Below are 18,971 nucleotides of genomic sequence, written 5' to 3' on the forward strand. Positions count from 1 at the left end.
TGAGCATGTTGGAGGTTGCCTGTTAAGTATTGCTTTTGAAATAAAAAGTGAAATAAAATCCAAAACACTTCAATACCTGAAAATATTCCAAACCAACAACTTGTTCGTTCAGTCAGGGCTTAAATGAGGGAGCTATGCTCGACTGTAATGAAAACCAGCATTCCCAACCAGCCTCCAGAACTTTGGGAATATTGGGAATAAAGAAATGATACTTACATCTCTATTGCTTCCAATGAGGTCCTGACTATTTGACTATATTTAAGTGGCTTAATAACAGTCATCTTTGTGGCTGGGCAAAGTATGACACAAGGTTTTGCTGAAATAAAAATAAAAATGTTTATTTCTCACTTTTCAATATACAATAAAACATTCTCCCTGCAAATAAAAAAAGGTTTAAGACAATACACGTTAAGGAAATTCAAAATTTGTTTTTGCTCTGGGCTGTCGCCACAGATCCTGCCAACTGTCAAAATTGAACACAACATGCCGATTAGTTAAATATTGAAGGCAGCTTGTCTCGGGGTGCTTGCTTAGAAACCGACAGCTCCCCTGCAGACGTGTTACAACAACAGACAGACTCGATGGGGTTCCCCACCCCCCACCTCGCCCCCTTTAAGGTTGGCTCTGCAATATTTAGAGGCCGGCAGCGTCTGCGCGGAGGGTATCGATTGCAGTACTGCTCCCAGGGGGACTGCTGAGTGTGGAGCAGTGGTGTGGAGTGGCCGCCTCACTGCAGGTGTGTGTGTGTGCGCGCTGCAGTGCTGGGGCCATCCGCAGTCTGTGTGTAGCTGCTGAGCGAAGAGCAGGGCTGCTTTTTACAGTGCTCTCTCAAAACAGGCCTGGCCAAATAAAGCAATGGGAGTTCAGACAGAGACGGCCTCCTCTGCTCTATAAATACTCTCTCTGCCTGACAGTTCGGCTTTGGTTGTTGTAGATCGGGACGGGTGACTATAGCCGGAGGCATTAGGAGGTTAGCTTTGTCCTTCAGAAATCTCGCCATGCCCCGGGTGGATGCTGACCTCAAACTGGACTTTAAAGATGTCCTTGTCAGACCTAAAAGGAGTAGCTTGAAGAGCCGATCTGAGGTGGGTGTTGTTTTCTTATTGTACCTATTTTGACTTTCAGAGGCATGTAGCATGTACAGTAGCTGCTTTTTCATAACTGATGTGTGATTTTGTGACAGGTCGGAGAAACAGACATGTTTGGATGAACATATTTCCTGAAAAAAAAAAACATAAGGTTGGAGATGCTAAATTAGACCAAACTTGAAACGGCACATGTTTCCTAGAAATAGAAATCAGAACTGTGGTACTTTCTTCCAGTGCAGTACAATACAAATGACCTTCCTAGTACTGACAGTCAGGGCACAGAGGGGTCTGTGTTTCCTCAGGAGAGTCCTGAACTCCCTCTTCAAGACGAGTACTTTCCAAACTTCCAGTTCCAGCATCAATGGGGCATATAATTGGAAAAAGAATTGAAGTATAGACAGCAAGTGACAAGTCAAGGTGAAGAAATATGAAACCAGGACACAGAGCGAGCAGATAAAAATAGAAATGTAAAGTTATTTGGTGCACCGGACTCAGCTGTCAGCACCAGCATTGCACTCTGCAGCAGAGAAGAAGTACCGATCTGTTTCTCGTGTCAGGTTAGCTGATAATCAAGCAAAGCTTTAAGTTACTGTTCAGGTACTGGGCCTGTTACCTGCATATTCGGAGATTAGATACTGTAGGTAAGACTTTATTTAACCCGAAGGGAAATTGATGATCTATATTATCTATATTCAGAGATGAGATCTATGGCGCTCTAGTGTTTTAGCCCATTTGTGCACAAAAAGGGTTGATATGCCAGGACAACATCTTAACATTACTATTGTGTCACAGACCAATAAGGACTTTACAAAGCCAGGGTATTCAGTTGCTCAACTTTTCATTTTAAAAGGTCTTTTTTCCTATTTTTCCTATTAGTAATGTACAAATGTGTATATATATTTAAATGGGTTTTACAGCTGGAATGTTCAGTACTGTATAAAAAGGAAAATACGGAGGAGATAAAACACAGAATATATTATTCCTTTAATTTTTTTTTTCATTTTTGGATAACAAAAAGGACAAAACCAAAGATGATTACTGTATTTCATTTGCAGTATGTAATTTCTGATCTATTCACTCATAATCACTTGCTGTATTTTTCTCATTTTGCTACATAGCCTTGAATTTTGTGCCTGTTGATTAACAAAGCATGAATGATTTCTTTTAAAAATTGGCTGCTGTCAAGTACTCTAGAACCATTGGCCTCATTAGATGCTAGTGGCCACTTTTAAAGAACTTGTATTGGAATGCGCACTGATCTAAGACAGCATCTGGGCTGTTTGATTACTGAGGTCTCATTCAGAATACCTGCTGTGTCAGTTGCTCACACTTACAGCATAGTGTTGCTCACTACCTTTCTGATAATATTAGAAAACTTGCAGGCTAATTTAAGATTTTTTAAAATATGTATATTTTTTTAAATATGATAGTCTCTTTTTTTAAAAATAAAACATTTAAGGATAAAAAAGTTTTTTTTTTTTTAAATGTTAACTCATTGGAATTTATTGGACCATAATACTTGCAATAGTTTTCTCATTTTGGCAAACCAGCTTGTGGTTTACTTGCATTTGTGATACAACGGGCTATCCCCATTATTAAACGGATTTTGTTCATGGTTGTGTACGTAGTTATTGAGGATTGTATTTCCAAATGCAGTAATTGCCTCATGTCTCCATGGTTACAGTATGCTTCCACGTGGTGCTTTCCATTGTGAAAAGACAATGAAAAGCAGTTTGGAACAAAATAGACTCACAAGGTGATCTTTAAAATATAACAAAAGAAAAGAATGTGGACACGATGTCCATACAATTGTCCAACCCCTAGAATTGCATTTAGGAAGTTTGGCTTCCATCATTCATTAATGTACACGTACTGTATGCCTTTCTGTGATGAAAACAGTCCTAGTGGTAGGCTAGCCACAACCATCTACAGTATCTGCTACTGTTAACACTGTGTAATTAAAAATGCTGATGGTGCAACAGAAAGGCTTCTCCTTAAGGTCCCAAGCGCCTGCTCATTATTTTTTTCTGTGATAGAAACTCTCCGTTCTCTCCCCTTCCTTCACACTATATCCAGTATTACTAAAAATGGCCAAACCTGCCGTGAGATCTTTGAGACCACAAATATCAGTAGCCCTCCTCTTCCGATCCTGAAGTCCACTAAGCAGAAAACAACTGGGGCGTCATGGTGGCACAATCGTTGGTGTGTTCCCTGTGACTGGCGTCCCACCCAGGGTGTACCCTGCCTTACACCCGTTGCTTGCCTGGATAAGGTTTGGCCGACAACTTCATTTTGTGGTTGGCCTTTTTAAGCCCGGGCCTCTATTGGATAAAGCAGTTGAAAAATGGATGGAGGTACAAAAGAAAAGACAACTGTAAGAAAAGTAAAACAGTGGGTTTGTGAGGAGAAGCAGAACAAGAAAGTGTCGTGTGCCCTGCTATAATTTGTTATTGACAAGCACGTCAGGGTCCTTACTTTTAAAAGGATTTCCCTGAAACTCCATTACCATTGTGTTTTTGCTGCCTCTTGTTAACCTGCACCTGGCTTTATTTTTGTCCTGTGGTCTTCCTTTAGTTTTTAACTGTAGGATTAGTGGCAGCAATTGCCTGAAGGCATAACTGATTGCCAGTATTAAGGATAGGCAATGTGCATTGTTTTAGTACAGCCCGTGCTTTGTGTAGAGCATATCGGTAATAGCTGGAGATTATCAACATGAAACTACAAAAAAAAAAATGAAATTACAAAATAGAGTTCTTGGCCAAAATACAGATCATATCCAATTGTTAAAGCACTTTGATTTACTGTTAAAAAAAGAAATGTGTTGTTTTTCAGAATTGTTTACAGAGTTTGTTTAAAAAAAACAGAAAAATTAGATACATACTCAGCATACTTGCCACATAAAATTACACTATATTTTTCAGAGGGAAAACTTTCTTTACAGTATGTCATTTTGTTGCGACAGTGGATTATACTTGTACAGCACCCATAAAGGAATTTGTCATTTTGTGTTGTAAGTTGCTTTCAGCATAATCTAATGCCCAAGGAGAAAATTACTAGGGATCTTCTAACAAATGTTCTTTTTATGTTCTGGCTGAAAACAGAAAGCTAAAAACCCAAAGAAAAGTGTAAAGAGATCTGAAAAAATAAACACGAAGAAATAGAAATGCTCTGGAGATTATTTATATGTCTTTGGGATAACACAAAGGGCTGCAAATCACATTTTATAAACAATGTATAACAACTTAGCGACATACACTTACTCTATGTATTAATATAGTATTTATATATGCAAACAATCTGACATTTGTTGGCAAGCAGGATGTTACTGTATGTCATGTGCACATGGGTGTGTCTACAGTTTTGGTGTAGCTAAACTGTATAACTGTAGCAGACGAGGCAGTGTAACGGATAATACTTAGTGCAGTTGAGAATAGTAGTAGTCAGGAAGCTGACTCTAAAACTCAGAGAAGTGCAATAAAGAACAATTACATTTTTAATTATTTATTAGTAAATATGGGAACAGAAAAGAAGGCCATACTGTAGATGAATACAAGTTTAAAAAAAAGTTAAGAAAACAGGTGGTGAGATATAAATGAAGAGATACTGAAGTTACAGTGAGAACTGTTTCAGTGACAACATTCTTAAGTGCACCAGTTACCTTCCACATTTTATAATCAACGGTTCTGTTCAAGACGTTACAGGCTGAAGACACAGCAGTGGGCTTGGTGTGAAGAGAATGTAGCTGGAGACCAGGAGAAAGAACTCTCTTTAGCCTCAGTAGGTGATAACCTCAGAAGAGATTTGCTTGGGACCTGTGAAATCTGCACAGAAATGAAGAAGCTTGACTTCAAACTTAGCTCATTCAGTAGATTAGGAGGCACATCATGTTTTTAGTAAAGAAAACTCAGAACTAAGTTAAAAAATAGACTAGTTCTAAGTGAAAATGGTTTGTGCCAGTGCATGAGATTAAACCTTATACCCTGGGATTCTTCAAAATGTTGATGTTGCATTAAGATAATATCAGGCAAGATTCTAGACCATTACTGTATGACAACTTCAAAGTCCAGGTATTGATGTTGATTGTTCCCACACTGCTTCTGGCTTTTAATATAAAGTTATGGTAATATGCGATTGACTCTCACAATTTCAGGTCTTGCATGTCTGTATATTCTGTAGCACAAAAAATAAGGATAGAGTTTTGTGTCAGTGAATTATTAGACTTACTGTATTATTGTAGTTCCCCCATTTTACTGTAGGTGTTTAACATAAAACTCTTTTACAGGAAAGCAAAGCCCTTTAGCCTTAATATGGAGTTGCATGCCTGCAATACCAGATCAGTTAAAATGATCCAGTGCCCCGACTTGACTAACATACTGTAGTTCCAGAAAACATGACAACTCACCATAACAGTAGGTGAATAATACAGTGCGTGAGGCTATCTTTCAACCATGCAGGTCTTCAGCAACCTGCCCCCTCCTTAAACCTCTGTCAAACATCCACCAACTAATACAGTGAGGCCTTTAATATACTGTATCACACAAACACAACTCGTCCATTTGAGAGTGTGTGTTTTTAATCCATCACCCAATGTCTATTTACAGATGATAAAGGCCTTTTGTGGCAGGTTGGCTGTGATTGCAGTCCCCTCACAGGCAGCCCTGTCATAGATCTTCTTTGTCTCTTCGTTGAAACAAGAATCCTCTTAGTTGAAGCTGCCCAAACCCAAACAATGGCTCAGCTGTTGGTCATATTGTAAACCTCGTCGTTAGAGCTACAGATTAATCAGCCCCTCTTCCACAGGTGGACCTACAGAGAACCTTCACATTCCGTAACTCCAAGCAGACCTACAATGGAATCCCAGTGATCGCTGCCAACATGGACACCACTGGAACCTTTGAGATGGCACAGGTCTTGAGTAAAGTAAGGATCTTGAATTAAACATCCGGGTGAGCCCTATACCGTGTGAGTGTGTGGGGGCGTGGTGAGGCAACCGATTTTCAGTAGAAGCGCTCACGTGTGCGAAGGGGATAATGGAACTGCTCTTGGATTGCTTAATTAAAAAGCAGAGAGTGGCAAGAATGAGGATAGGTCACTCGTAACCCCCCATTCTAGAAAGTCTCAAAATTAAAATGTGGCATATTGCTCCTACTTGGATTAAAAACTTAATTTGATGAAGTTCTGAGTCAGCGGGAGGACATCTGCTGTACTTGTCTACACAGAACAAGAACAGTAAAATGTGTGTTGTAAACATGCTGGGATGCAGTAGGTGTGATTCTCTGTTAGTTTTACCCTCTTTGCAATGATACTGTAACTATTCCACAACAAGCCATCGCAGCTCTTCCTAGATGTTTCAATCGCGTGCTGTATAACCACTCTTGCCTGCCTTGCAGCACATGTTGTTCACTGCTATTCATAAACACTACTCTTTGGAGGACTGGAAGAAATTTGCAGCCACATCTCCAGATTGCTTAGAGGTAAGAGACCACAACACTTCCTATACTGCAGAATTAAAAAGCCCATGAGTGAGTGGTAGACATTTCAATTGGTATTAGAAGAAACGTTTTGGCTGTGGAGCCTTCTTTGGGTGTGGTATACTGTTCCTTTGCAGCCTACGCATGCTGACGCAGCTCCCCACCTGAACTAAATAAGAAAATGTAATAGGTTTATTCCATGCTGAAAAAAAGAAGAAAGAAAACACAACGTTTCGGCCGTGGAACCTTCTTCAGGTATGTGAGGCTGAAACTTCAGGCTCCACAGCCGAAACGTTGTGTTTTCTTTCTTCTTTTTTTCAGCATGGAATAAACCTATTACTTGTTCCTTTGCAGCCTACGCATGCTGACGCACCTACCCACCTGAACTAAATAAGAAAATGACTGCAATGTGTTAACATACTTGCAGGAAGCTTCAAAAATCATTCCCTTCGATTTTCAGAATGGAACTTGCGACTGTGATGCATTACGGTCTCTGAAAAGAGGATTGTGACCTGTTTCTGATAGGGTCCGTGTTCTGTGGTCTGAAAATGTGCTTGAAAACACTGAGCTGCTCTGGCCTCTCTCCTGCAGCATGTGGCAGCCAGCTCAGGCAGTGGCCAGGCAGATTTGGAGAAGCTGTGCAGCATTTTGGAGGCCATCCCAGGCATAAAGTATATCTGTCTTGATGTCGCTAATGGATATTCAGAGCATTTTGTGGAATTTGTGAAGACTGTCAGGAGCAAGTTTCCTAATCACACCATCATGGTAAGCCCCATTTACCTGTTTATAACACTGCCTAGAGAAGATGGCTCCAAAGCACATATTTGTACCACTTATTCAGAAACACAGTGGATTTGATGCCTTTTATTTGCTCACTGTTTTGTATATCCACTTGTTGTACTTAATATGAGCATTTGTTTAGCAAATAATAGAATTCTGATTGAAAATGCAACTCTTCATTACATGTAAGAATTACATAAGCATTCTAGGCATAGTTAAAAATATAGTTATTAAAAATAGAAGGATAGCTGTTGACTTGCACAAATTCCCCCTATCTGTAAATGTTATTTTCAGTATTAGGATTTGTAAAACCATTCTTCAGTCTTAACTAACCCTTTTTTCAAGTTGAATATATTGTTTGAAAACGTGTCTAGTCTAAACACTAAAGGCAGTATATTCCTGTCCAAGACTAAACAAAAAGTACAATGCATTTTTATCACAGACTGTAAATAGTGCTAAATCAAAAATCACAGCTGAATAGAGTCAACTACGTACATAACCAGCTGTTTTCTATTTTTCTGCATACAGTAGTTCAGAGGTAACTTGGCAGTTAAGCTGTTGTTTACTGCATTGTGCATGCTACAGGTTATCTCAGTGGGCCATTTTTAGATTTGACAAGTGATTTTGTATTTACTGTATAATGTTTAAATCTGGGAACATCAGCTTGCTGAAATGACGCCCGCACACATGCTTCAAAGTCTTAACACAGCAAGTCCTGTTGTCTTCCTGGCAGGCTGGCAATGTAGTGACAGGAGAGATGGTGGAGGAGCTCATTCTCTCTGGAGCTGACATTATTAAAGTGGGCATTGGACCAGGTACAGTACATGAAGAGATCAGTTTATTCCAGATATCCAAACCCCCTCATTAAAAAAGCATATCCTGTTTCTTTTCTAAAATGCACATTATCTTAGTTTCTGTTTCCTCCTGTCTTTATTTGATCATCCTCAGTGTTTTGACAGGACCTTTCTTGATTAGAAATACATGAGTGAAGGTGCCTGTAGCCCACTCTAATCTAGACAAAAGGTATTCAGTTCTGTTAACCTGTCTGTTCAAGACACATTTACAGTATGGTGTGGAAAATGTCTTTTTGACCTTCCTTCAACTTCCTGATCAGTAGGTTTCCTGATCAGTAATACAGTGACTATAGAACGTCTACACACCCTTTCCAAAGTAACACATTTTGTGGCCTGCCAGCCTGAAATCAAGACACCATAAATCTGAATTTATTTAACCTTTATTTACACATTGTAACACACAGGCTCCCAGAGAAAAGCAAATGCACCAAAATTCCGAGATGTCATAAATGAAAAAAATGGGTGAATTTCATCCTCCCACTTGTTTCCTTTCTTATACAGTATATCTTTTATAGTGTCAGTTCATGTGAGACAAATAGAGCATATAAATACAAGCTTCAGGCTTGTCCTGTGGTCTCATAATTGTGTGCCTTGATAATATGACTCAATTTTAAAGTGCTTTTTAGGTTTTTGCCAAACATCACGTCGGTCTCTCCCTTTGAATCTTTTTGCCCAGGTTCGGTCTGCACTACCAGGATCAAGACGGGCGTGGGGTATCCCCAGCTCAGTGCTGTCATAGAGTGTGCTGACTCGGCTCATGGGCTGAAGGGACACATCATCTCTGTAAGTCTCCTCACCAATGTACATGAGCTCAGACAAGAGTGCGGACTTCAGCTTCAAATTCATATTCCTCATCAATCACAAACATCAGGATGTAGAGACATACTGTACATGTTGGTACGCACACCTACAGTATTCACACACTTGTTGTTCAGAGTATAGTACTGTATATGAGATCAGTAATTGAACAGAGTTTTGGAACGGCATGAATTCAGACTGAAGCTCTCTGTGCTTTTAAATTAATTCAGTATATGTTCAAATGTTACTCACGGGGGCAATGTCTAACTAAAGATCATGTTGCTCAAAAGCATCACTCTTTGCTTATCACATCCTAGATTATCTTCAATTCCATATTTTATACTCAGTCAGGATATTTAAAAAAATGGAAACGAGGATTTGGAATCGTGAATTGCTAACCTGATCAGTGTGCTGCCGAAAAGCTTCTGTTAGATTTTGAGAAATGTACTGTGGTAAAGGTAACGTGTTTGTGAAATGCACAGTGTTTCCGTCTGTTTCTTCTACACTCTTCTAAACAATGATTTTGAAACCACTGAGGCCTGGTAGCACAAAATAAATGATTTAGTACCATCTGGGGAATCATAGTCAGAGCCAACTAATAATTTGCCAGTCCCAGCAATACTGTACCTAGATTTATGTCCAATCTTTACTTCAGTAAGAGGCCTCTGCCTTTGAGCCACTCTGGTGTTCCTCAGAGAACGCCATTTTGAATGATTCATACTTTGGCTAGTGTTAGTATACAGCTGCATCTTCAATATTTGGCATCTCATAAGCTTAATAGATGTACAGTGTAGGCTCATTGCCCAGTACTAGGAACCCCCAGTCAAACAGGCTCTCAGAGGCAGGCTTGAGTACCATGAGACATAGTGTTAATCATCATTTCCATCAGCTACCTGATCAGCACAGCCCCCTCACTGTCTGTTGAAAATTGCTTTTCAATCCCCTACACTACTACCCTGTTCACAAGCTCATAACGGAAGGCAGTCCTACCACAATATCGTTTGAATCCTCATGATCAGGGCTGTATTATCCAAAAGGATCGACTCTTTGCCTCAGGCCTACAAATGCTAAAGGCTCGTGGAAAAAGTGTTTGACTGTGTTTATTATTTATTTGTTTGACGAAAACCGATGACAAAGATCTCTTCTTGAATAAATCTACTGTGTATAACAGGAAATAGCTGTCTGGAAAAAAGATTCAAGAAGATATTTTGATCATTCATCTGTCCAGAGAAATCAATATACTCGCCTGGGGCCTGCATGGACTTAAATCGTGCACATTGTATGATGTACATTGCAGCATGCTATGTTTTTGCTGCTCATTGAGGCCTGGGGTGTCTTTCAGCTGGGGCGTTGTGGTATACGAGCCACATTCTAATAATCTGGTCAGTGAGTGTATGATGTCGCTCACACAATCATCAGTTACACCTCTGCACATAACCATACAGGATCTGAAGAGATGGAAGCAGGATTGAAAGGGATGAAATTATACATTTTTGGAAGGCTTGTAGGAAGACGATGCTGCAAATCACAATCAGAAACACTTCCAGTATCTTGTAAGGTGGTAGCTGATATGATCTACTGGATCACTTTTGAAATGTTTTTGCTTTGTTCCCATTGTTGAGTAATAATCCTTTTGAAGGCATTTTACTTCACATAGGCTCAGGTATGTACTCAAGTGTGAGTCTGAAGCTAGTGTAGCAAGTACAAAAAGAACTGAACACTACTACAATAGTGTAACCTGGAACAGTGGGCTGTAAATTTACAACTATCCAGTACTAGAAAAAAATAAAGATACTGTAGTCTTTAGAGTATGAAACCCTCGACAGGATTTTCTGCAGGATGTTAGCATATTCTGGTGGTTATGCAAAGTTTAGCATCTGTGATACCTGGGTTTTGATCATAACTATCAGACAGCACTCAGCGAAAAAGTGATAGCACTAATGGTCCTCAAGGGGGCAGTATGGTCCTTTCCAGACACCAGTATCTGTTATAAAACTGACTGTAGTACCAAATTCAGCGTTAAGCTTGTAAAAAAAGAAAGATTAGACACAATCCAGGTTCTAATTCTTTCACAATATAAGAAGATTATCTTGCTGCAACAACACATCTTGACTCCAGACTGAAAGGTCCTAATCCCAAGCTAGTCTGTACTTTTAGTTACTGTCTGTACCTGCAATTTCCCTCACGGGATCAATAAAGTATCAATCTATCTGTTGTACCCTTCAGCACAATACTACTGTACACTCTCATGTTGCTCCAGTACATGTCCCGCTGTGTAACTCTCCAAGTTGTCAAAATATGAACGAATGAGAATTTCTGGATACATAAAGGATTTATTTCAAATAAACATACCGTATAAATAAAACTGACCATTAGACGCATCAAGGAGTTTAAAATACAGTACCTATACTGCTGATCACCTGAACGACTCTTAATATCATAGGGTCTATCAGTGATGAGTCCAAGTCATGCAGAAATGAGCCATTCTTAAGCATGTTCACTCTAAACTTTTGCATTCTCCTCCTTTTCAGGATGGAGGCTGCAGCTGTCCAGGTGATGTTGCCAAAGCTTTTGGTAAGTTTTGCTTGGCTTTTCAGGCCATTCATGCTCACCTGGGTGAGGTTTATCACCTGCCCGATTTAAAAGTGAAACCATCGAAGAGCGTGCAACCAGGGTCTGAAAAATGCCATGCGCTGACAGAGGTACCGCTGAGGTCAGCCAGTGCATGAGCTTAAATATTAAATTAATCCCTTGGGTAACCTGAAATAACATCTGAGAATTCATTGACTAGTGATCAACAGTTACTCTAATAAGCAACCTCAAAAAAAGGTTTCTGTACTGTTTATTGAGAATACATAAATTAATAAAAGGTTATAAACCAGGCATTATCTGATTCAAAAGCTGTTAATCCACAGTTTCACCTCTGACAGGAGGTCTGATAGGAGTCTACTCTTGATAAAACAAAGAGTCTACTCTTGATAAAACAAAACAAAAACATAATTCAGTATCAGAAAGTGTAAGGGCTTTCAGTGTTTCAATGTTATACAGATGGAAGAAAGATATTCTTGTGATGTTTCAAATTGCCAAAAGGGGGCATACAGTAGGTAAAATCCAGCTTTTTAACAAATGTTTAATTTCGGCAGACTGAAGGCAACAGCAATGCAAAGCCGGTGTTGGGAGCTTATGAGCATAGCCTCATTCTTACCAGGGTTTAGCTTGTGAAAGATGTCTGAATTATTTAAACGTTACAAACACAGAATGCATCTGACAGTTTAATACCTAAGCAACCCTTAATTAGTACTGGAAGAGAAAACAATTGCTTTTCCAAAGGGAGTCTCAGTTGTCAATTCCATACACAGATTCTGCCATTGTTCTAGCCTGTCCCTAACACCCACATTACCCCTCCTACTATAGCCAGAGAGAGGAAGACACAACTTAATTTAGTTACGCAGCCCGATTATAAAAAAAACATCTCTGTCTTAGCAACAAAAAGCACATTCGCATACTGTTGCAAACGTAAATTAACCTTTAGTAAAAATAAACAATTATCAGAAGAGTTCATTACTATACACAAAAGCATGTATGCATATCTGTAGGCAGCAGTACTTTAAAGCTGTCAAAGTGAACTGCAGTCACACAAAAATATAAGCATAAGGACGAAAGAAAGGTTAAAAACATGACAGTCATTTAACCATCTTGCTTACTGTATAAGGTTGCTAACAGCTAATCCACATGAGTAACTCATTCAGACACAAGACTAGTAGAAAGGGTGATAAACAGAAGGAAACCATCTTCGTTGTTATAGTAACCAGCTCCTTTAAGACACCTTTCTATATCATAGGAGTATATTCCCATGGCTTTAGTGCTGATGAAGTCAGACGTCAGCATACTGCTTCACAAGTGAGATGTGCTGTTGCTGCCTGCTGTTTTGGCAGGACACTAACAACAAAAAGAAGAAACACATAATAGTAGCAAAGGAATGATAAAGTCATGGATTTGGGCTGATGCATGACCGATTAATTTTAACATGAATATGTATGATGTTAACCACTGTAGTAGTAGTAGGAGGAGCTTGCTTCAGGGAAATGCATATGAAAGATATTTGGGTGGTTATATAGATTCTTCCACGTCCTCATCAAGAGAACGATATTTTATAAGGTAAGTAATGGAAAATGGAATGCTTGGGTATACAATATAGCAAAAAAAAGCGTAATTCATATCCAGGGAAGTTATGTGTATGGTTTATAATGCACTGGTGAGATACCACTCATTTTATCATCTATGGTCAGGTTAAAAGTTCTGCTGTAAATCTGTTCATTCTAGAAAAAGGCTATTCAAAGGCGGTTCGATTTATACACCTACAGTATATAAAGGGACATAGAATGGTGAGCTGTTTCACACTCACTGGTGACACAATTGGAAACTAATGGGGAATTAATTAAGGTTACACAAAGTGTAATCCAAGTGGTTCATGACCCAATTAAGAAATAACTATACTAACACGATTTTAGTTTCATTTAGCTATTAAACTACCAAACAAGCAACATGGGTGAAATAGTCGCATCTTGTATGCAGAATTTCTCATTGTCTTATGGTTTCTTCTGACATGTCAAAACTGTCTTTTTGAGACTTGTCTGAGATTGATCCCCTCTGCTACTCCTCCGATATTACTTGAACTGTTCTCCAATCTTCAGTTTGGCACACGTCCGTGACTGTTCTTGCTGACATGTACCGAAGAGGTTAGAGGGTAACTGCGGTCGCAATTCCTCACGCTGGTGAATCAATCTAAGTAAAATAAATCAACTGACAGTATGGCAAAATTTTAGTGTAAAATCGTGAACTTTGTGAAACTACTGTGTGGTCGCCGTGTTGTCGGCGGCAGATGAGAAACTGCTGGACTGGCCAGGGGCGAGAACGAGAATTCATACGAGAATTGTGATGTGGAAGCAGCCCTTCCTGCTCACTATTCGCTCTTAGCAAATGAGAAACATGGTCTCCCGACATTAAGAATGTGTTTTAGTTGGTTGGCAGGTTGCTCTTTTTTTGCAATACCTTAAGTACCTAAAAACATGTTGCCTTGTACCTGTATGTGTCAGTGTCATGAAAATATTTATTATTAATATAGTAGCAAAACGCATTTGGTCTTAAGCCTGTTTACAATGTAATAAGGCTGCTTTCACATCACTGGAAATTTTGTTCTGCATCACAGACAATAAGGGTGTGCATACATTGAAACCTTGTCTCTTTTGTGTTATATGGTAAATTGGAGGTTGTACACATTAAGAAGTACTAGGTAGATTTATTGTGGTTTGAACTGCGCTCATTATTGCCAATTCATTACAACCCTGAGAAGTAAAAACAGCATTGCAGTTCCCCTTCATGGTTGCCAGATTTCTTTCCGAACAAATCCCCAAAAAACTAATTTTTGTGAAGTTCAAAATTAAATTGGACTGTAAGCGATTTCAGTCAATAATACCGACTACATTAACGATGTCTTGGCTTGAGAAGTGCCGCAGGGATGAGGCCTCTCCACCGGCTCGGGTTCTTTGGGCGTGAGCTTGGGCCTTTTTCCCCGGCTTCAGCGTTTCGTTCCGTTTGTGCTGCATGTGTCTCTCCCTAGGGGCAGGGGCCGACTTCGTGATGCTGGGGGGGATGCTGGCTGGTCACGACCAGTGTGCGGGCGAGATCACGGAGAAGAACGGCAAGAAAGTCAAGCTCTTCTACGGGATGAGCTCCGACACTGCTATGAAGAAATACGTCGGGGGGGTGGCTGAGTACAGGTGAGTTGCTTTCATATTTACCACACAAGACATGTGCAAAGTCAGCTGGCCTAGTTCGTTGGCCTATTCAAACACCTATACAATGAACGCTGCAGCATGGAGCAATGAAATTTGGTACACGTGTAAGTGGAACAATGGGAAACCACCTAACCACCTAACTTTGTAGGTACCAGGGGGAGCGTACTCTGTTCCTAGGGAATAAATTAATTCTTGTGGACACTGGTGATGGGAAGTGCCTTCATGTGTGCACGCAATGGTCATTGTCCATGAGTATGTGTTCCTCATGGTGGCCTTTATATACATTGCCTTGCAAAAATGTTTCTTGCTCTTCTCCTCATCTGTGCCTTTCAACAACTTTAGCCCCGAGATGTCTTGAAACCTCCTGGGCCTTAATGGTTGAATCTTTGCTTGAAAACCACTGCCTGACTGAAGGAGTCAGGGACAGGCCATTCAACATTCAACTAATTGAGTAACTTTTCAAAGCAATTTTGGGCTTCTGAACTCATTTAGGTAACACAAAGGGGATAAATACTGCATGCAATTGACATGCTTTATTTTATTTTTTTTTTAGTTTTTTGACTTAACTTCTTTGGCCTGTAAAATTCAAGGTTTTTTTAAAAAACGCGTGTGTATGTCATTTGCAGTTCATCAAATTGCAAATCATTGCTAGGAGGTGAATATTTTTCCAAGGCACTGCACTAACCAAATTTCTTTGCACCAGCAACTACACTTCACATTCCAAAATGTTGAATCCAGGCCCTGAAAAGCAGTAGTTCCAGTAGAAATCCTGCTCTGAAGGTTTTTCCTAGTTCTTTTCACTTCACAGAAGATTCATTTATTCCAAAACACCGATTATGAGCAATGGTCAGATACAGTATGTGAAACAGCAGATTGGGCTTTCCCTGTTGCAGTCTATAATTCTATTGCAGTGTTTATGTGGGGGAAAAAACAAACTGTTCTTCGAAACTCTTCTTTCAATTTCTCTCTTCCTTGCCATCTTGAATGGACATACAGTACCCAGGTGCCTCTGTCAGCTACTGTATATATACTCTGTGCTTCTTTATGATGAAAGCCTCATGTTTAACTCTCTGCTGTGAAGGTGCTGTACTATAAGTGGTGTGAGGAGGCCAAACACATGCTGTTTATTTGGTATCAACACACTCTGTGCCTTTGCTTTAAACGTGACCTCCCTGACCTCATCATCTTGTCTGGAAGGACAGAACAGTTCTCCACACTTCTTTGAGGACTCCGTTAAGAACTCAGACTGCCAATTACACTAATTAGAACTGCCTGGGGGGAATCTCGCCTTCCTCAACCATCTGTTCACATTTCTTTCTGCACTGCCAGGCTCCAGCTTCCTAGTTCCGAGGATGAACCACGGTAATAATACATATAATTGAGTATACCTCCCATATTTAAGTTTGTCACTTAATTATTTTGGGGATCATATTGGCTTTCCCTTTTGGCTGCCAGTAAAAATAAGTATGCATCTCTTTCTGTGAAGAGTCCCTCAGAACTAGAGGAATGGGAATTTTGGCAGTTGCTTCTTCTAGTGCCGCCAGGTCTTATCATTTTCACAGTAGATCCTTTATGACTCTTAGAATGTGTCATAAAAATAGAAAAGAGGCTTATCAATAAAATACATTATAAAAATATAAAGTATTATTTTTTTGGTGAACATTCTTGTTGAAGAGTACTGTAGATTCCAAATTCAGCTCTACTGTGGAAATGCACGAGTGGAGACCCCCATCGAACCCGCTGCAGAGCTTATTACGCTCGTTTCTGCCCTCTCGTGTGTTGGACGATAGCCGATTAATATTAAAATCATCCAAGAGTTACTGCCCCCGCCCACCCCCCTTCAATGAAGATGGTTGCCCCCCTTTTTTTGTTTCTGAAATCTTCGCTCCTGCTCTCTCTCTCGTTCTTCCAGGGCTTCAGAAGGCCGGACCGTGGAGGTTCCCTACAGGGGTGATGTGGAGAACACCATCCTCGATGTTCTGGGGGGGTTGCGTTCCACTTGCACCTATGTGGGGGCCGCCAAACTGAAAGAGCTGAGCCGCCGGACCACCTTCATCAGAGTCACTCAGCAGTCCAGTAACATGTTCACCTAGCGGTGGACACGGATCCAGAGAGCCGGTGGGCTGTGCATGCTATCCCTAACCCTTACCTGGCCTTGCCAGAGCTCAGCAACCGTCTCTCGGAGCCGATTTAGAGCTTTGATCACCCAGAGCGCTGACAGAATGGCCCCGGAAGCGCTGCCCTCATGCTAACCTGTTGAATTTTTGGTGTGGTCTTCATTGCTGGATCCAGCCGGGGTCTCTCTTTACACTCGGCCTCAGCTGTGGAGGGTGTGAATGCGAGGTTGTTTCCTATTTCTAGCTGTCATGGTGCGGAAAGGAAATATGTTATTCTTCAGGTTCCCCCCACTCCCCACAACCTCCTTCAGTGGCGTTGAAGCAAAGTGTTTTAGTTGAGGTCCTTTGTGATATTACGGAAGGGCAGTACATCTCATTTCTCTCCCTTTAAACCATTTCTCGCATGGCAAAGCTAATTCAAAGGATGACGTGGCATATTGTGAAAAGGCACAGTAAATCTGGCATGGTGGGGCCCAGCAAGATATTAAATTTATTATCTCAGCATGGAGAAAGCATGGTAACCTGCATCCATAGCCTGGGAAACGGTTTCTTTCACAGGAGAATAATTATCAAGGTGGTGATTTACTGTACCTTAAGAGAACAGATGAGCCAGGCTCTGACTTCGTAGGCAACAAGAACACTACAGAATGATCAAGGCCATTTCTTATTTGAGCCAGATAGAATAAAGTGCTACAAAGTAGCACACTTTCCGTGGAAGTAATTTTGAAGAAAAGGTTCGGACTTGATTACAAGCGGCGGTAAGACGAGATAGCACGCCGTGCATTATTGTAGTGTACAAGGACAGACTGAGAAAACTTTACATGATATAAAAACCCATATTTTGAAATCGACAAATAAAGGTGGCCAGAGAACCCATGGAAAATGAAAGGCTGCATGTCTGTGGGGGAGAGGGGCTTCCTTGAGCTGTAAAAAGACAGATTTAACCAGAGGCCCAGCTCTATGGTTGGGAGCATGAGAGCTGTGAATGAAATACTACCCTCCTGCTATTGATCTCTTCTGAGCGTGGTGTGGGGTGGGTATTATAAACTGTATAAATACACACCGTAACACACCGTGAATGTAAAGACCTTGTAGCAAAAGTTCAAATCAATAAACAAATATTCCAGTGTAATTTAGTTTTCATGTCTTTTTATTTAGGGTTGATGGGTGTCTAGCATGCATAAGTAGAACTACTGTATAAAAACAGCAGCAATGCCACTTTAAAATGAATAATACTGTAGATCAGTGTATAGGTGTGTTGTGGAAGCATCATAGGTATTTGAGTATAGCAAGGAAAAATACATTTAGAACAAATTGTGATTCAAACGTTTAAACCCAGTAATAACTTTTTGTAAATATAATGGTTGACCTGCACTAAACTTTTAATGTTTCCTTCACTGTAGCACTAGGCATAATCATCAGTTTTATGGAGCAAAGGGTGCATGTCAAAGGCAGAGGTAGGACAAACGACACAAACTCTTTCTTTTCTTTTTGTTTACCACCAAGTTGTATTCCTTACGCTCAGCTGAGCTTGATATCGTTGAACTCTTGCTGTTTTGATACCCGGTCACTGCACAGCAACACCACGCAACATCGTACAACTGGAAGATAATTTAAGATCTGAGAAGATTTTGGAAAGTACTGTGACACTCCACCAGAAAATGAATGGGGCTCAAATTTGGGCAATGCAGGAACTCATAATGCACTTTCCCACACCACCACAGTTCTAGTAATGCTTTTTTTTTTAGCGACATACTCACCAAATTTAGAATTGACAAGTGTGTCTTTACATCTTGGCTCACGGCGATGACACTCCTGTTACCACAGGTGGAGACTGAAGAAGTGCAAACAAGTTCCTCCAACCTGCTCATCCATCCGGGTGGGTATTAATCTTTCCAAACAAAATTGCCTCCGCAGAAATGCACAGACAGTTTAGGATTAATTGGGGGGGGGGGTGAAGGCCCATCCCTCACTGCCACAGTGAGCCTGCAGGTGCCTGGGTCATCACAGGCTGTAGTCTGCTCTGTTCTGTTTTGTTGATAGTGAAGAGAGGCATGGCCAGCTA

General features: G+C 40.4%; 1 protein-coding gene across 2 annotated transcripts; it reads left to right on the plus strand.

Annotated features, from left to right (window-relative positions):
- Positions 1–679: 679 nt before the first annotated feature.
- gmpr (guanosine monophosphate reductase) lies at positions 680–18,038 on the plus strand. 2 transcript variants are annotated; one of them, XM_088601948.1, is made up of 9 exons: positions 680–1,085; positions 5,889–6,008; positions 6,479–6,562; positions 7,151–7,324; positions 8,073–8,154; positions 8,870–8,976; positions 11,523–11,565; positions 14,618–14,771; positions 16,702–18,038. In XM_088601948.1, the coding sequence occupies exons 1-9, from the start codon at positions 999–1,001 to the stop codon at positions 16,880–16,882; spliced, it is 1,032 nt and encodes a 343-aa protein (XP_088458074.1). In that variant the 5' UTR covers positions 680–998; the 3' UTR covers positions 16,883–18,038. The 2 variants fall into 2 exon arrangements, with proteins under 2 accessions (XP_088458074.1, XP_088458073.1); XM_088601947.1 differs by having other exon boundaries at positions 682–1,085; positions 14,612–14,771.
- Positions 18,039–18,971: the final 933 nt, after the last annotated feature.

The sequence above is a fragment of the Lepisosteus platostomus genome, chromosome 12 (assembly GCF_059453375.1).
Source record: "Lepisosteus platostomus isolate fLepPlt1 chromosome 12, fLepPlt1.hap1, whole genome shotgun sequence".
In the NCBI taxonomy this organism is placed as follows: Eukaryota; Metazoa; Chordata; class Actinopteri; order Semionotiformes; family Lepisosteidae; genus Lepisosteus; species Lepisosteus platostomus.